Source organism: Polypterus senegalus, chromosome 14 (assembly GCF_016835505.1).
Source record: "Polypterus senegalus isolate Bchr_013 chromosome 14, ASM1683550v1, whole genome shotgun sequence".
NCBI classification, from domain to species: Eukaryota; Metazoa; Chordata; class Cladistia; order Polypteriformes; family Polypteridae; genus Polypterus; species Polypterus senegalus.
The window spans coordinates 126,582,940-126,599,854 of record NC_053167.1 but is presented as its reverse complement, the minus strand read 5'-3'; the positions used below and the strand labels follow the sequence as shown (position 1 = coordinate 126,599,854).

The 16,915-nt window shown below is 41.9% G+C and overlaps 1 protein-coding gene across 4 annotated transcripts in view; it reads right to left on the bottom strand.

The window, feature by feature from the left end:
* The window catches only part of hsd17b7 (hydroxysteroid (17-beta) dehydrogenase 7), a 60,428-nt gene that overhangs the window by 2,422 nt on the left and 41,091 nt on the right, over window positions 1-16,915 (bottom strand). For 2 of the 4 annotated variants that reach the window (XM_039734966.1, XM_039734968.1), the window contains 3 exons: window positions 6,684-6,740; window positions 4,167-4,265; window positions 3,108-3,415 (listed from right to left, as the gene is read on the bottom strand). In XM_039734966.1, the coding sequence (XP_039590900.1) occupies window positions 3,311-3,415; window positions 4,167-4,265; window positions 6,684-6,740 (261 nt within the window). In that variant the 3' untranslated portion in view covers window positions 3,108-3,310. Of the gene's footprint in view, window positions 1-3,107; window positions 3,416-4,166; window positions 4,266-6,683; window positions 6,741-13,560; window positions 14,055-16,915 lie in introns of those variants that run through there. The other 2 variants (XM_039734967.1, XM_039734969.1) reach the window with 2 other exon arrangements.

Below are 16,915 nucleotides of genomic sequence, written 5' to 3'. Positions count from 1 at the left end.
TATTTATATTTATCTTTATATGTTGGTTTTGGCATTTGGTGTGGATAGCAAAGAAATAATTTCATTGTACAGGGAAACGCGTTTCCTTACTGTGCACATGACAATAAACTTTGAACTTGAGTTTCAGGAGGTATACAGCACTTTTTCAACGAGCTGTAAGGGGGCCAACAAATTTTTTAAAGTCAAATACATGTACTAACCACACTTCCTGTCGAAGACAGGTAATACAACAATTTTCAAATATTTGCTATCTCCTGCCCTACATGTACTTTCCTCTGTATTCAAATGTGTCTGAAGTTCTGAACCTCTCGTTCCCATGAAGCCTGCTTCTTAGACTCCGTCATTATTTTCGAGGTGCTGTTCTCACCTCTTGCCCGGTTTCATATTTCCGATCTTTGAGAGCGACTCTCTCAGCATAGTTATTTACTCTTCCTTATGCTTCTCACACTCGTACTTCCTCCTTCATCGTGTCTCCAAAGCCAAACTGACCAATCAGATTGCACTGAGGGACTGGACACACAGACCTTAGCGTTTTATAATATGGTACATATACAAGGGATATCAAAAAGTTCAAAAAGTTTCCACACTTTTTGTTTTTTTTAACTTTATGTAGTAAGAATTTCTAAAACAAATTACATCACTTCTCTACATAGTCACCTTCCTTTACAATGTAATTTTTCCAGCTTTTTAATGCCCAATTACTACTCCTCCCGTCTTCACCGTTTCCAATGAAAATATGAAAGTGCGTAAACTTTTGAACATCCCTCGTATGTCATACAAAGTAGATACACACACACATATATATTGCCTTCAGAAGGTATTCAGATACCTTCACTTTTTACACATTTTGCTATGCTGCAGCCCTGTACAAAAATCATTTCATTTTTTTCTCCTCATCAAACAAAAATCAATTTTTTGCAAATGTATTAAAAACTTTTAAAAATAAAATATTACAGCAAAAGAAGTACTCAGTTCCTTAGATATGACACTTGAACTTTGGCTCAGGTGCATCACATTCTATTCTTCATCGTTGAGATGTTTTTCCACCTTGTTTGGAGTTCACCTGTGGCCAATTCAAATGATCGGACATGATTAGGGAAAGCACTTATCAGTCCATAGAAGGTCCCACATGTATGGACACTACCTGTCAAAAGTTTTAGAGTTTGAAACGTAATCAGTTGAAATGTAATGAATGACCTAAATGGTGAAAAGGTAAGCAGTAAACTCCTACAGTTTTAAATTTAAAGTTAAGGTAGCAAAAACCCCAAAAAGAAAATTTCAGAATATTACAAATGGGCCTTCTTCAGGGAGCAACTAATAGGTTAGAACCTATAGATGTTGTGCAGAAATTAAAGTAAATTAAGCTCTGCAAGTTGAAACTAACAATTTGCACAGGTGCCCCAACTTCTGTTGATTACTTAAAAACCCAGTGTCTGTCTTTAAGTAGAGTTGGAACAGACTGTGTGACTACACCCTCTGCAGTGCTACTTGGACAATATTCCAGTGATAATGGCAAGAAAGCAGCAATTTACAAATAAAAAGAGACACGAGCGTTATTACCATTAAACGTGTAGGCCTTTCATTTAGGGATCAAAGTGTCCACGAGTATAGGGGTGTGCTACACAATCCAAAGGCAATAGGCTATATGCAGATGGTAGTGCCGACAAACTTCCGGTGAAATCTCGGCCAACTCAGTCATTTCTGTTTTCTGATATTTGTTTAGTGGCAAGCATGTCCAAGAAAAAGAAGCTGAAGTTTCAGCACAAGGAATTGTTCTACAGCGGAACACTGTTTTGTAACTTTATGTTGAGCTCCAGTATGGCCAACAAGGTACTTAGTTTTCATTCATTTCCCTCCGATCCAGAAACCTGAATTAAATGGATTGTCGCTATACAGAGATATACGAGGGGTACCCAAAAATAATCGGAATCTGTACCTGGCGCACAATCTAGACTTAGTGGTAATCTGCCAAGTGGCGTTGCTCTGTATTGTTCATACGGCATTCCGTGTTGGTTTTTCTTGGTGCTTATTAAACATTTTCTGTGATTTTTGTGATGAGTGATTATAAAGAATAGCGAGTCTGTGTTAAATTTACTTTTCTCTTATGGAAAACAGCCGCTGCTAAAACTGTAGTGATGCTTGAAACTGCTTTTAAAGAGGAAGCTTTAAGTAAAACTCAGGTCTACGAGTGATTTTTCACCTTTCAAATGAGGGGAAATATCACTTGAAGACCAACCAAGATCTGGCCGACCTTCCATAATTAGGAATGATGAAAATCTTGAAAAAGTTTGCAATGCAATTTACGATATAATAGATATACTGTACTTAATAGATATATCTAGATATATATAGATACACACATAGATTTTGAGCTCTGTATATTAAGATTAGATAATGAGTTTGTCAACTATACTGATTCTAGACTGATTCGTTGTCCACAATTCCACGTATTGTGTTCCACGAATGTAATTAAAAAGTGATGTCAGATCACAGAAGGAAAGATTAATAGATTGATTTTAACATATAGTCACTGTGGACTTTCAGGATTGGAGTTTTGACAGTATGGGGAAAGGGTAGGGAGAGGGTGGTCAGAGGGTAAGGAGGATTGGACACTAGCATATTTGTTTTATATTTGTAGCCTGTCTTGCCACCACTTTAAGAAAATTGAAATTAGTGTGGCTTCAAATGTTTTGCTACCCATTTCTTTACAATATGCTATTTGTGAAACAGTCTTAATAAACTTAAAAGAGTCAGACAGTGGCCACTTGCACTAACTTGAGTACAATATTACTGAACAGCATTAACGGCACAAGTACTGTTGGGAATACTGACATCATTCATTATGCAAAGTAAACTGGCTGAACCTGAGCGAAACACGACCCTTGTTACCAGGAGACACCATTACATCTTTAAATAGGGATATGGCAATGGCTTCTACAATTTCCTTCCTCACCCTACAACTAACGTGTGGCTACTATTGCAAATTATACAAAACTAGACATAAAACTAAACATAGGACAGTACTGATTTTATTTCACATTTTAGATAGAAGGCATTTTTGTGTTATTATTATATACATTTTAAGAATCTCTTTCCCTCATATATAAAATGATCTGAAAAGTGCTTTATCATTTTGAATTTAAATGACACTTTTTAAAAATGACCAAAATTTCAAATCTAAAACTAAAATATTAAAAATATTAAGTAGATTAAGTGACTTGACCTTAGGCGGGTGAATAATGAAACCTGAATCTGTAACGTCTCAGTTTCAAGCCTATTACCTTATCCTCTACACCTGCCTGCTGCATAGTCATTTATTTGCTTCTTCTGTAACACCAACTTTCTGTCGAAGTTTGTGCTCCAGTTCAAGTAGTTGCTTATAAAATGCTTCTGCTGTGTCTTCCCTTAAATCCATCTAATTAAAAAAGAGAGGAAAAAAGGGAAAGTCAGCAAACAGGTCTAATGATGAGAAAACTCTCTTATCAAATAGTGACGGAAGTGTTTCAGATTTTAACTTTGAATAATCCAACAGCCTAAAGCGTACACCTTGCCCTGGGGAGTGTTTTAACAACAACCAGCTCAGCAGGTTTGGTTAGATTTTCCATGCTCTAGCTGCACATTTCCAGTTCTTCCTGATGGATTGTCAGACACACTTTGAGACGTAATCCTCTCAGTGCGCCCCTGGTCGGCTCTCAGGTTTTTACCACAGGGACATCCTTATCAGCCACCCAAACCACTAGAACTGGTTTACTTTGAGCCAGAGAAGTACAACAATTGCTCTTTAAAGGAAATTAGTCACATCTTGCTCCTGCAGCTTGTACATGCTTTTGCATCTCATTGGTCACTGATCACAAAAGAAAACGAGTTACAAATTAAGAATTTGACCATATTAGCTACAGTTTCACCATTACAGAATCAAATACTGCATATTTAGCACAATTCCTTTAACCCAAACTCATGAATAAGACCTGCACAGGGGCAGTTGGTCTCCCTCTAATTCTTCTATTCCACTTAACAGAACATTAAAAAACCACAAACTTGGAGGTACTGGTTCTTAATTCAATGGTGTCACAGGCTGCAGCACGATAAATCCTATTTCTAGAAAAGGAGAATAATAAATAAAAATACAGTATGAAATAACTTTCCATTTTTGAGGTTGCACTCACCTTTTTTGGCTTTACATAATTATTTCCACGTCCTGATGTGCAACTGTGATACTTTGCACGGGGATCTAATGATTCGGGATTTTGCTTATATAGCCACACCTATTAAAATAAAATAAATAAAAATATGAGAGAACGGGGAAACTGTTGCACTTCTGGGTCTTACTTGCACGGGTGTTGGATTAATGTTACAGTGCATGGCTGATCTGGGACAGTGGAATCTCTGTAAGCACTTATTTCTTTGTAGATGTGCAGTGTATGTGTGTGTGTGTGTGTGTGTGTGTGTGTGTGTGGAACGAGCCCCGGACACAGACAGACGGACATCGTTTGGTCACCCAACACACACATTTATTAATACAATATTTACAGTCACATGCACAACCCAGTGCCTCCAGCACCAATTCCCCAAAGTCCAGGCCTCTCTCTACAGTGCCTGCCGTCTTCAGGCCGCCTCCACTCCTCTCCAGCAAGACTTCATCCACTCCTCATCTGACTCCAGTCCTTGTCCGAAGGGAGGCGGCCCCTTTTATACAAGCCCGGATGGGCTCCAGGTGCTTCCCGACTCTCCTCCACGGACACTTCCTTGTGTGGCGGAAGTGCCGGCTGCACACCTGGAAGCACTCCATGGTGTCCCCAGTCTTCTTCCCCCTAGCACTTCCGGGTGTAGCGGAAGTGCTGAGGTCCAGGGCTCCCCAGGCACCGGGGCACCCCCTGGCGGTGACCACAGGCCCCTACAGGGTTGAACTTCCAAGCTCTGCACCCGTCGTCCCCAATGCAATCAGGGTGGTCGCCCCGTCGTGGTCTGGAGGAGGCACAAGCCCTCCTCCGGTCCTCTTGGGTGTCCCAGCTGGGTACCACCCCCAGCCGCATGCCTCAGTGTGTATGTGCGTGCGTTAGCTTTACTGATCAATGCAAATGGTCCTGTGTGAGTGATGGCATTTTTGTGTCAATGAATGGACCCTCCAATGGACTGCATTCACCTCCAGGGCTGGTTCCAGCTTTGACTCAGTTGCTTCTGGGATTGCTAACACACCCTGTGAGAGTTTGGGTTGTCTGCAGCTGCCTTATATCTTGAACCCAAGACCACTAATAGTCATGACCCGAGATGAGCCAGGCAACGAGGACACTAAACACAGCAAGGGTTGGTGCAAAATGCTAAAGTCCTTTTATATTTACAACAGTGCAATGCTTCATACAATAAATAAGTAATCCAATAAAAACGTGTGTTCATATGGAGGTTAAAACCAACAATAAAAATTACAATAAAACATGGTTAAAATCCCAGGCAGTAATCCATCCTTTAAAAACAACCACAAGTCATAGTGCTTCTTTCAAACAAACTGACATCTCCTCAGGTCACTATTGTTAGACTCCTCATGAGGATACATTGACAGACAGGTGAAGTCAACTTTAAAATCCTGGATCATGTGTCTTGCTGCCATTCCTCTTCATTCTAGATGACCCCCGCAAGCCCTGCTCCTGTTTCCCACCGCCAACACATTGTAACCGTGGGAGCCTACTCAGAGCAGGATGCAGAGGGATGGCAGCAAGACACATGAAGGCAGGATGATGGAGCAGGAAACATGGCTTAGCTGATGGTGGGTGGAAGAAAATGGAAGAGGTGGTCGGGAGTGTGGTCCAAAAATGAATAAGTGGGTGAAGCTCAAGGGACAGGGGTCTTTCCTGCTTAGCACTCAACTGTCGCTCACCCACCCTCTACCCAGTTTCCTGGTCCTGCTTGTTTTATATTGCTAGAGTTGCAGGAGTGCCGATTACCAGCCCCGGAGTGCTAATGAGATAAAATCGACTGAACCTCACACGTCTGGAAGTGAGCGTGTAATCAGCCGATCACCCCATCAGCACATCCCCATGCTACATCGCACACCTACACCACTCTGAAGCGTGAGTGCTTCATACGGATTTGAAATCGTGCATCACCATGGATTTCTTTCAGACCCATGACTCTTAATTAGAATGAAGCTTGAAATTAGATGGAAGTTTGAAAATATTGTGTGACTTGTTATGGTTCACTTTTCAACTTCTTCAATACTGCAAAAGGAGTTAAACTGAATCAGTAATAATCTTAGAAATAGTGAGACAGACAAACATACAAGTAAATATATACAGTGGATTCAGAAAGTATGCCGACTCCTTCACTTTGTGTACACTTTATTGTGTAGTAAATTTCATTTTAAATGGATACATTTGCCATTTTTCCCCTAACAATATACACTCAATCTGATCCTACCTGCCCTACTGGTTTATGTGTAATTGTACTGTATATTGGAACTGGCACTAGAATTTCACTATACTCTCTCACTGAATGTGACAATAAAGATTTCTGATCTCTAAACTAATCAAGGATATCTTTTATCAGCACTATAGTATAATTTAAATACCAAAAGCAGCAAACCACCAGCAACATTATTAAAATTAGCAATCTAGTTCTTTACACTTACGACTTGGTGGATAAAGGATGAGGACAAGCTTAATCAAACTTATGGCTTAAATAATACATACCAAAGCCTCTGCTCCATTGTAGGGAGTAAGAGTGAATGAATTTGTGAAAAATCGGATCTGAAAAAGAAACAGATACAAATGTATAAAAGCATTATTGAGAACAAGAAATAAAAAAATAAAAAAAAAAACACAAAGGAACTCACAGTAGCACAACAGTAGCTCTATTTTATTACAGCTCCAGGGAACAAAGTACCTCTGGTCACGACCGTAATTCATTCCAAAACTCTGGACGCGATTTGATTTTATCGTGACCCAAATATAATTTCCCCATAAGACTGTATGTAAATACAATGAATCCATTCCATACCATATGAACTGTATGTAAATATATATATTTTTAAGCCCAAAAATAGTATACTATAGAATGCACAGTGTAATAGTAAATTAAATGTAAAATCATTGAATAACACTGAGAATACCTTGAACAACAGAGAAAACTAACATTGTAATAGTTCGTGCTAGACACTTACAAACCATTCGCTGTAAACACTTTTTTTATGAGTTTTAAGTAAAGGAAAAAAATTTAAATGCCACATCTCTTGAGAAACTTTTCAAAACATCCTCTACTGGCGTTAAATTCCTCACCTTCACCACTCCAAGAAGGGTTTTTTTTTCAGCAAATCGCCTTGAATCTTCCTGGCTTTCTCGCGTATGATCGGCTCGCTTACGCTATCCCCTGCAAGGTGCTTCTCCTTCAACCACACTAGCAACAGTTTTTCCACCTCTTCCAGCACTTCAGGCCTCTGTTTGGTTAACATTGTAACTCCTTTTGCAGCATCAGCTGCTTTGTTAGACCCTGTATACGCAAACCAAAGAAAATGGAAAACGGAGAATGGGAAATCATTGGCGCTTACGAACGCGCATAGGGAATCTGGCTGGCAGTGTTTTTGTTCGCCACCAGAGCATGTGGTCGTGAACAGATGCAAAATTTTGGCAAACTTTTTGGTCGTAACACAATTTGTACGTGTTCAGAAACGTTCGGGACCAGAGGTTCTACTGTATTCTGATTAGATTAGAATTGATTGATTGACAAATATGAAAGGCACCATATAATAGATAGATAGATAGATAGATAGATAGATAGATAGGAGAGGGACTATATTATATAGCGCCTTTCATATCTCTCTATCATAGATAGATAGATAGATAGATTGATATGAGAGGCATTATATAATATATAGATTATATAGTAGAACAGGCATCCTGGCCAGGAATTAGGACAGTTTGTTATCCAGATGGGAGGCCAGAACAGTGGACGATGAAATAACTTCGTGCCTGGCCACACTAATATGTTGCTTGGACCAACAGAAGGCAGGAGTTCGGAGCAGTTCCATTCCCCCTTAAATCAGATTGTGGCAGCCCAGTCAGGACACCTGCAGGGGTGCTTGGGAGTTGTAGTCTGGAAGTGCAACTCTGATGAGTTTCCTGGGTGCTGGTAGACGGCACAATCGGGGAAGGACCTCCCAACTTTCTTTATGGCCTGGAAGTGTTTCCAGGAAGACATGGTGTGACACTGAAAGAATTCATGGGTCCAGCTTGAAAAGAAGCCCGCCACCTCACATTTATTTTTTGTTATAATATTATCTTCATTTATTCGTTCAATTTGCATTGTTATCTTTATGTTGTTTGATTATTTTTAGTATCTATGTGTGTCATGTTTTGTTCTCATGTTTCCTTGTCTCATGTTTTGTTTCTTATATTTTGTGAGACGCAGGGCCACTCATCCATTAGAGTTCCAGGTCCTGTAAAGGCTGCTGAGAATTGAAGGACTGTTTTTTTTTCCCCAGGGCACTCTGGAATTTGGTTATATTGTAAATGTTGTGGTTTATGTTTTTGAATTGTGTTAATTGTTTTTTACCGTTTTGCTCTGGCTTTTGGACTCTCTTACGGATACTGTTTTTGAAATATTGTTTGCTTTGGTTTTGCTTTTGGATTTGTTCATTAAAGCCTTGTTTACATTCTGTTCTTTTTTTAAATAAAGTCCTCTTTTATAAAGATTATTTGTGAACTATTTTCCAGCCAGAGTTTGCACAGAGTTTGCTCTGGTGAGACACCCTTCAAGGCTTTTTTTGGGACTTTTTTTCTATTATTTTTAATTTAAAATCCAATCCCTTTTTAAAGTAGTAATGAGCTACCAAGCAGCATATACACAAATCTTTGTTTTTCTTACATCATGAGGTAATAACAAAATGATGTTAGCATCTGAAGACTTGTTCTAATGGATAATGGTTCTGATGCAAGTTAGCAGTTAAGGAAGGGTAGCTAGTTTATGTGTTGGTCTGTTTGGTTTAAAGCTCTTTACTTATGATGATCAATTCTGTAACCTTGACCTGTAGCATTTGTTTCAAAAACAGCTCCCAGACTGAGGTTTACTCAGTTATGCTGACCTCTTTTGTAAATCAGTTTGGATAAAAGTGTCTAATACATGTAAATGTAAAATCAATATATAGACTGTATAAAATGCTAATGGTTGTCTGTCTGGCATGGGATTACTTGCAAACCACTTGGCCTAACACCTTGATCTTGGTCTTAATCTAGAGTTTATGGTATGGTATGCACTGTTGTAGCAAAATACTTGAGGTTCTGGAAACCTAGGTGAAGTAATCTGCCCTCTGGTCTTTTTTACAACAAACATGAGCAGGCAGCATCTTCTGAGCATGAAAGACATTGCATAGGCTAATCATACCAACAACAAGAAGAATTATATATGAGCTGCACTATCTACTGTACATTTTACAGAAAATGGGATTGTAATAAAAACTCTGTTCCAACAAGCCCAACTCCTAATCCTAAAGGGGTGTGGCCTCGAAATAATTTAGTTCCCTTAGGTGCTGCTGCAATTAGTTATGCAGTCACCTGAGGGTGATTTAAGAGCTGGCATGGCTACAACTCTCTCTAATAGTAGTGGCATTGCATTCTGTCTCCTGCTCTTTTGTCCTACTGATTAAAGGTCTGCTGTTTAGTTTGGTAATGTTGATTTTTGACTTTAATCCAAATCAGTCAGTTTTGCATTAGCCATTGTCCAAGTTTTTTTTTTTTCTTTAATTAATATGAAACAATTAGGATTTAAGATTGTCATGTCTCAGCCAGGGTTCAGATATGTGTTATATGTCTCTTTGGTCATTTCTGATTATTTCATTTATGTTGATAACATTATTTTCATTGTGCTTTATTCTTTGTTTTTGATATTGATTATGTACAGTATGTAAACTGCCTGTGTTACGTTCCATGTATTTTGTGGGATGTCAATCCAAGAGGTGACACCACCTGCCACTCACTGCCACGAACTGCCCTCTACCCTATAAATCTGGAGGGTCTTCCACAGTTCCTTGTGAATATGCTAGGGAGATGGTGAGTATATTTATATTTACTGTGATTCCTATAAATTATTTAGATCTAATTTTTCAATTTTCTGCTCTGTTTTTTTTTACCTTGCATTTGGAATCTGTAATTGGGATTTGTTTGATTCGGATTGCCTTCATGTGTCACGCAATTTCATTTTGCCTTTGTGCTCCATGGAGCTTCATTGCATTTGGAATACTATACGTGAAGAATTAAAAAAAAATTAAAGATAGAATGCTTGCACCTTATTAATAATGGGGTTTTACAGTAATATCCCCCCTCCAGTGGGCATTGTTGGAAGTGCCTGGAACTATGTGCTTTAATGGTTGGGACTCTTAGTTGTGTTCCAGTATCAGTTTTAACTAACTAACTTGCCAAAATACCCAGAGTTGCTTTGGTATATTTGTAAAATGCATTAAGGAAAGAAAGCAAAGGTTTGGGTGTTTTTTAAATTGCCCGCTGTCCCATTCATCAACCACACTGCCTCTCCATCAATGTCTCTGCTCTGATGAGTCAAGAAATTGTTCTTTTTGTGTCAGATTAGATTCCAGAATTGTGGTAACTCCTTGCTGAGTTGTAACCATGAACGCTGTCATGTCTGACTCGTCCTCTTAGTTCAAGGTAGACAGCTGATAATACTTACATTATGAAGAAAACCCGACAAAGCAGGATTTTAACAACCACCCTTTGATTCTTCTTTGTGTTGTGCAGCACTTTCACTCTCAATCAAGCCTCACCCAACACCTCCCTACAAAAGCACACGATACTCCTTTTTAAATTACAGTAGATAGAAGCAGTACTCAGCATTGCCTGGGTAAGTAATGTTAAGCTCTGTTCATTTTGTCTGCTAGTTGGACACTACGACCCTCTGGGTCAAAATCTGGGGTTCCAGAGTAGTCCATCTTGTCCATGTGATCCTAGACAGCAACTATGCAAAATTTGGGCAAGATCGGTCAGACTGTGAACTTTTGTCTTTTCTTCCACGGTTTTTGCTTTAGTGATTTCATTGTGGCTTTTAGTAATTAATGGCATTCCTTAAGTTTACTCATTTTCACTGGTATACAGTGATCCCTCCGCGATCGCGTGGGTTGCGTTCTAGAACCTCCCATGAAAGGTGAAAATCCGCAAAGTAAAAACCATACGTTTATATTGTTATTTTTATATTGTCACACTTGGGTAACAGATTTGCACAGAAACACAGGGGGTTGTAGAGACAGGGACTTTAAAACACTGCAAACAAACATTTGTCTCTTTTTCAAAAGTTTAAACTGTGCTCCATGACAAGACAGGGATGACAGTTCCGTCTCACAATTAAAAGAATGCAAACATATCTTCGTCTTCAAAGGAGTGCGTGTCAGGAGCAGAGAATGTCAGAGAGAGAGAGAGAGAAGCAAACAATCAAAAATCAATAGGTGCTGTTCGGACTTTTAAGTATACGAAGCACCGCGACAAAGCAGCCGCAAAAAAGGGAGCAATGTGAAGGTAGTCTTTCAGGATTTTTAAGAGGAGCGTCCGTATCCTCTAGGCCAGTGTGCGAACAGCCACTCTGCTCACACCCCCTCCGTCAGGAGCAGAGAATGTCAGAGAGAGAGAGAGACAGAGACAGAGAGAGAAAAGCAAACAATCAAAAATCAATACGTGCTGTTCGGGCTTTTAAGTATGCGAAACACATCATTGAGGAGTTTTATTTAATACATAATGCATGCTCTGATTGGGTAGCTTCTCAGCCATCCGCCAATAGCATCCCTTGTATGAAATCAACTGGGCAAACCAACTGAGGGAAGCATGTACCATAAATTAAAAGACCCACTGTCCGCAGAAATCCACGAACCAAAGAAAAATCCATGATATATATTTAGATATACTTACATATAAAATCCATGATGGAGTGAAGCCGAGAAATTCGAAGCTCGATATAGCGAGGGATCACTGTAGTTTGACCTAAGAGCTCTACTTTAAAATTATTGGTGACTTTCTAGTCTTTGTTCTCATCATTTAACCTGTCCCAATTTTGCTTTCTTTTTAAATTCTTAACAGTACAGTTTGATTCCTGAATAAGAAATATATAAATTCAATCTAATTAGAGCCCTGGGACAGGTTTTATTAGTTCTTGTCTTTCCCTTTGTGTAATTCTTAACACTTGTAAGAAAAGATGAGTTCGGCAAGCCCTTATAAATACTTGAACATAAGCTACTTCTCCCAGGCCAGTAATGGGTTTGTTAGATATTTTTTTTAAGGCACATGCTGAGCTTCTATTTCACTCCCTGCTGGAATTAACACAAGTTAGGCTATAATATGGTAATAGTTTTAATAATAGTGTGCACCCCTCTTCCACAGAAGGATAAACAAATCCATTTCTAATTGTATGCTTTAATGTCAAAGTTATAGGCTTAGCATCTAGTAATCAGAAATGAAGAGTGTTAAAAGGACTGCACAAAATAATGTCCTTTTACTTATAATTTAGTTTAACTTTATTGCTGTGCACTTGTAATACCTAGCATTTTGAGATCATTTGTCTGATTTAATGTCTTTATATAATGAATTTGAATTGGATATTTAAAAGAAAGAAAAAGCTTTCTGACAGTTAGCATATTTTATATATAAGTTCAGAGTTTTTAGGGAGGCAGGGTTCACTGATAAGAACAGCTGTGTTTTATGACGTTACAAGTTTTAACCACCCAGTGTTTTAAGGAATGCTATCACTGATAAGAACTTTTGGCAAGTACTGCTTTTGTGCATGCATTTTGTAGTAGCGGGCTGAAGGCTCTGCATTGATCTGGTTGTAACTGACTGCACAGGACAGCTTCAATACCACCCACTCTCCCTCTGAATGTGAAGCTACTTCGATACTCCTAGACATCAGAAGCATAGATTTTGTTGTTGTGCCCTTTCCGAAAGACAGCAAGGAAAAATACAGGTGGCCAAGATGAAAGGATAAGCAGGTTAGTTTGGGCCAAGGATGGAATGGAGACTGAGTCGCAACGGATGATGCACTGAAGAGCTGAGTCATTGGACCACACCACCACTGGTCTGGTGGCCTGTCAAGGCTGTAGTCTAATAGATGATGCTGTGTCTCTGCTATCCCATCCATAGAGAGGTCACACTTTGTCTCCACCATTACGTTCACAGAGTTTCAATGATCGAGAAGATACCAGATGGCATTCATATTAATACAGGGACCTCTTCGATTTGGTCTTGCAATTATTGGTTTAAGTTACTGATAGTTGTTCTTCTGGTTTTAACCCTCACTATGTTTTTTTTTTTAAACAATAATCCTTGTTTCCCAGTTGCCCTCTGAATGGTCAGACTTGCTGGGCATAATGCCTGCCTGTACTGGTACTACACCTAATTGCCTGGGATAAAAGGGGGAACTTTTTAACTACAAAGGCAGTCAACACTGATAGTGACCAGACTGGTAAGACTAAACATTGTGAACACTAGAGGGCACTGTCGCTCCTCAAACCCAACAGACATACACTAAGGACACAATTTAAAAGACTCCTTTTATTTGTTTAAATTCTTCACAGTGCTCTCCACCACCACAGCCACAAGTAAATAAGCAACACTGCCCAAAATTATTTTTCTTTCTCTTTCCTTTATCCACCACACCTCCTAGCAAGCTTTGTTCACCTTCCACCCAACTTTGGCTCCTCGGCTGAGTTTAAGGCGGTCCTTTTTACATTGTCCAACCTGGAAGTGCTTCTGCTCTTCTACCCACATGACCTGCCAGCACTTCCGGGTCAGGCAGATACCTTATGTCCCACGGTTCATTCACAGCATCCATGGGTGCTACCCACAACACTCAACAGGGATCAGATACAAAACTCCAAGTCCCATGGTGCCCTGTGGGAATCCAGTGCACTGCTGTAAACCAGGGGAGCTGCCCTCTAGCATCTTGGGGGTGGCAGCACCCTAAAAAAAGCTGCCTTCCTCCATCCTTCCATATCTGGGGTGTCCAGGCCGGGTTGAGCTGCAGGCCATGTCTTACAACATACAAGGGCTAGAAGATGGGATTTGGGGCATTCCATTCTAAAAGGAAAAACAGGTGCACCTCACCACAAGAAAGCAGTAGCTATGAAACATTAACTGATTTATTTATCATGGACATCATCAACAACTAGATTCATAAAATATGTGTAGTGAGCATATCCCTAGTGTGTGCGCCTACTATGTCACAGAACAGAAGTGAATACATACACACACATATATATATATATACACATATATATATATATATATATATATATATATATATATATACAAATATACACAAATATATATATACACATATATATATATACATATACACATATATATATATATATATATACACATATATATATTGTCAGGGATGCCAGGGGCCATGACCCGCCGGACGCCAGGAGGGACCGGAAGAGGGTCAGAGCCCTGCCTGGATCACGTGGGGTTTGCCTTCCGGGTTGCTTTGGGGCCACGGGTCGAGGGCATGGAAGCCCTTCCCTGTAGGGGCCCGTGGTCACCGCCAGGAGCGCCCAATGCCTTGGGACTTGTTTCCCCAGCACTCCCGCCACACCAGGAAGTGCTGGGGAAGACTTTGGAGGATACCCGAGAGCTGCCGGGAGAACAGCGGCACTTCCCCGCCACGCTGGGGCGTGGCTAGAGGAGAGAATGCCGGAACACCTGGGGCTCATCCGGGTCCTGTATAAAGGGGCCGCTCCCTTCATTCGAGGCTAGAGTCGGGTGGAAGAAGGACGAGGCAAGAGAGGAGAGTGGAGGCGGCCCGAGAAGAAGGCATTTTGTGGCCAGGACTGTGTGTTGGGGTTTGTGGCACTATTCGACTGAGTCTGAGTGACTTTTATTATTGTAAATATTGTAAAAAAAATACGGGTGGTGGTGATAAACAACATGTCCGCCTGTCAGTGCCCGGTGGCGCTCACATCTGGCGAAGTCGGCAGGATGCTCCGCCTGTTTCAAGGCGGAGACCTGATCAAAAATATTGTTGTGGACGGCCCGGTGCAGCAGGGGACCCCACCCACGCGTACGCTGGTGCTGCGTGCACACAGCCCCGCTGGGTAAAGGAACCCCACGGACCGCCAGGGGTCCGCAGGAAGGCCATGTTTCCCTGATGCGGCAGGTGGCGTGCCTACAACGAGTGCAGCGGTCTCCTACAAGCAGGCCGTTGCTGAAGGGCCCGGGACCGCATGGCGCCAAGAAAGGCCACGCCGAGGAAGTGTCCTCGGTTTGACGAGTCGGGAAGGTGAGTTCCCTGCCTACGCAGCCGCCCATGGGGACCGGGCGTGTTTTCTCTTTGCAGGCAGGGACCTCCCGGATCCACGCCGGTGGCAGGCGCATGCTGGTCTGCGGGCTCCGGCAGCGTGGCGGCAGCCGCGAGGGCTGTGGAGGAGGAGACGCTGCAGCTCGAAGGCGCTGGCAACAGCAGGGCTGCCGGCAGGCACGCCGCCACCGCAGAAGGGGAGGCAAGATGGCGCGGACCAGAAGTCCCTCCCCTGACAGGCACGCCATTGACGGTGTGTCTTTGGCCCGCCGATGACTGCAGAGAGGCGGACCAAGGAATGTCCATCACGGGCAGGGGGGAGACCCGATTGGGCCGGAGGAGAAGGCCCACAGGAAGTGGCCGGCGCTGGAGGCTGACAGAAAGGTAGGCTCCGCGGCCGCTTCACTTCCCGTCTTTGCCGGCTGCTTTGGCGGGCTGGGGTGTCCCTTCAGCCCGCGGCAGCAGCGGTGTTGCAGGTGCTATGTGTGCCTCCGGCTGAGGTGCTGGAACTGGAGAGGAAAACCCAAATTTCCCCCCATTTTAAAATTTTTTAAAAAACCTCCTATTTTTTAAAATTTTTTTTTTTTTTGGGAAAACCCCAAAAAAACACAAAAAAAAACCTTTTTTTTATTGGGGTTTCCCTTATTTATTTTTAAAATTTTTAAAAAAACATTAAAAAAAAAATCCCTTTTTAAAAAAATACCATTTACCCTTTGGGGGAAACCCCTTTTTTTTTAGAACCTCCGGCCCCCGGGAAAGGGGCTGGGTTTGGAAAGGGCCAGGCCCAACGCATGGAAGATTTATGGGGACTAAGGGCCGGCAAAACCCTGAAGGAGGAAGGGCGGAAGAAGCCAGAACCTTTGGGAAAGGGGGGCCCTTTTGGGGGGAAAGGGATATAAATTTAACCGGCGGGGAAAGGGGGCAAGGCCCCCAAAGGAGGCTAGAAAGGGGCCCCAAAAGAGTCCCCTTGTTTTTCCCTTGTTTTGGGGCAGTCCCACCAAAGGGGAGGCCCTTGGGAAATTTTTCCCCGCAGCTGAGGGGAATTTAAAAAGGGGGCTAAAGTTAAACAAAAACCGACGGGGATTAGCGGAGGAGGAAGGCGGTGAAGTACACTTAAAATCACGGGTTTTAAAAATTTGGGACAAGGTCTTGTGCACCCTACCGGGAAGTGGCCCTTTGGGGATCTAACGGAGGGGGGGGGAAAAAGGGATCTAAGGGCCGGCCCCAAACCCCAGGAGGCCCGGTTTCAAAAAAGACAAACCAAAGCCTTAATTCCATGGAAATTCAACCCAACAAATAAAAGGGAAAAATGGTATTTCCCATGGGGCGCAAGGGCGGGTGGGTTATTTCTAAATTTAAAATTTTTAAAGGTGAAGGAAAAATTAAGCGGTTCCCTTCATATGTAAACGGTTTGGGGGTGAATCCCTTTGAGGGCAGAGGGGGTCCCGAGCAAAAGAACTAAAATCATTATAAAAAAGGAAGCTTAAAATAAAGTGGGGTTGGGGCGTTTCCCCGAGCAGAGGAACTGGGGCTTAGACCGGGTCGCCCCTGTTCTTTGGGGGGACCGAGGGGGGAAGGCCCGGGCCCAAACCCCCGGTTTGGGGGCGGCGGAGTTTTTCCCGCCGGGCGCTTGCGG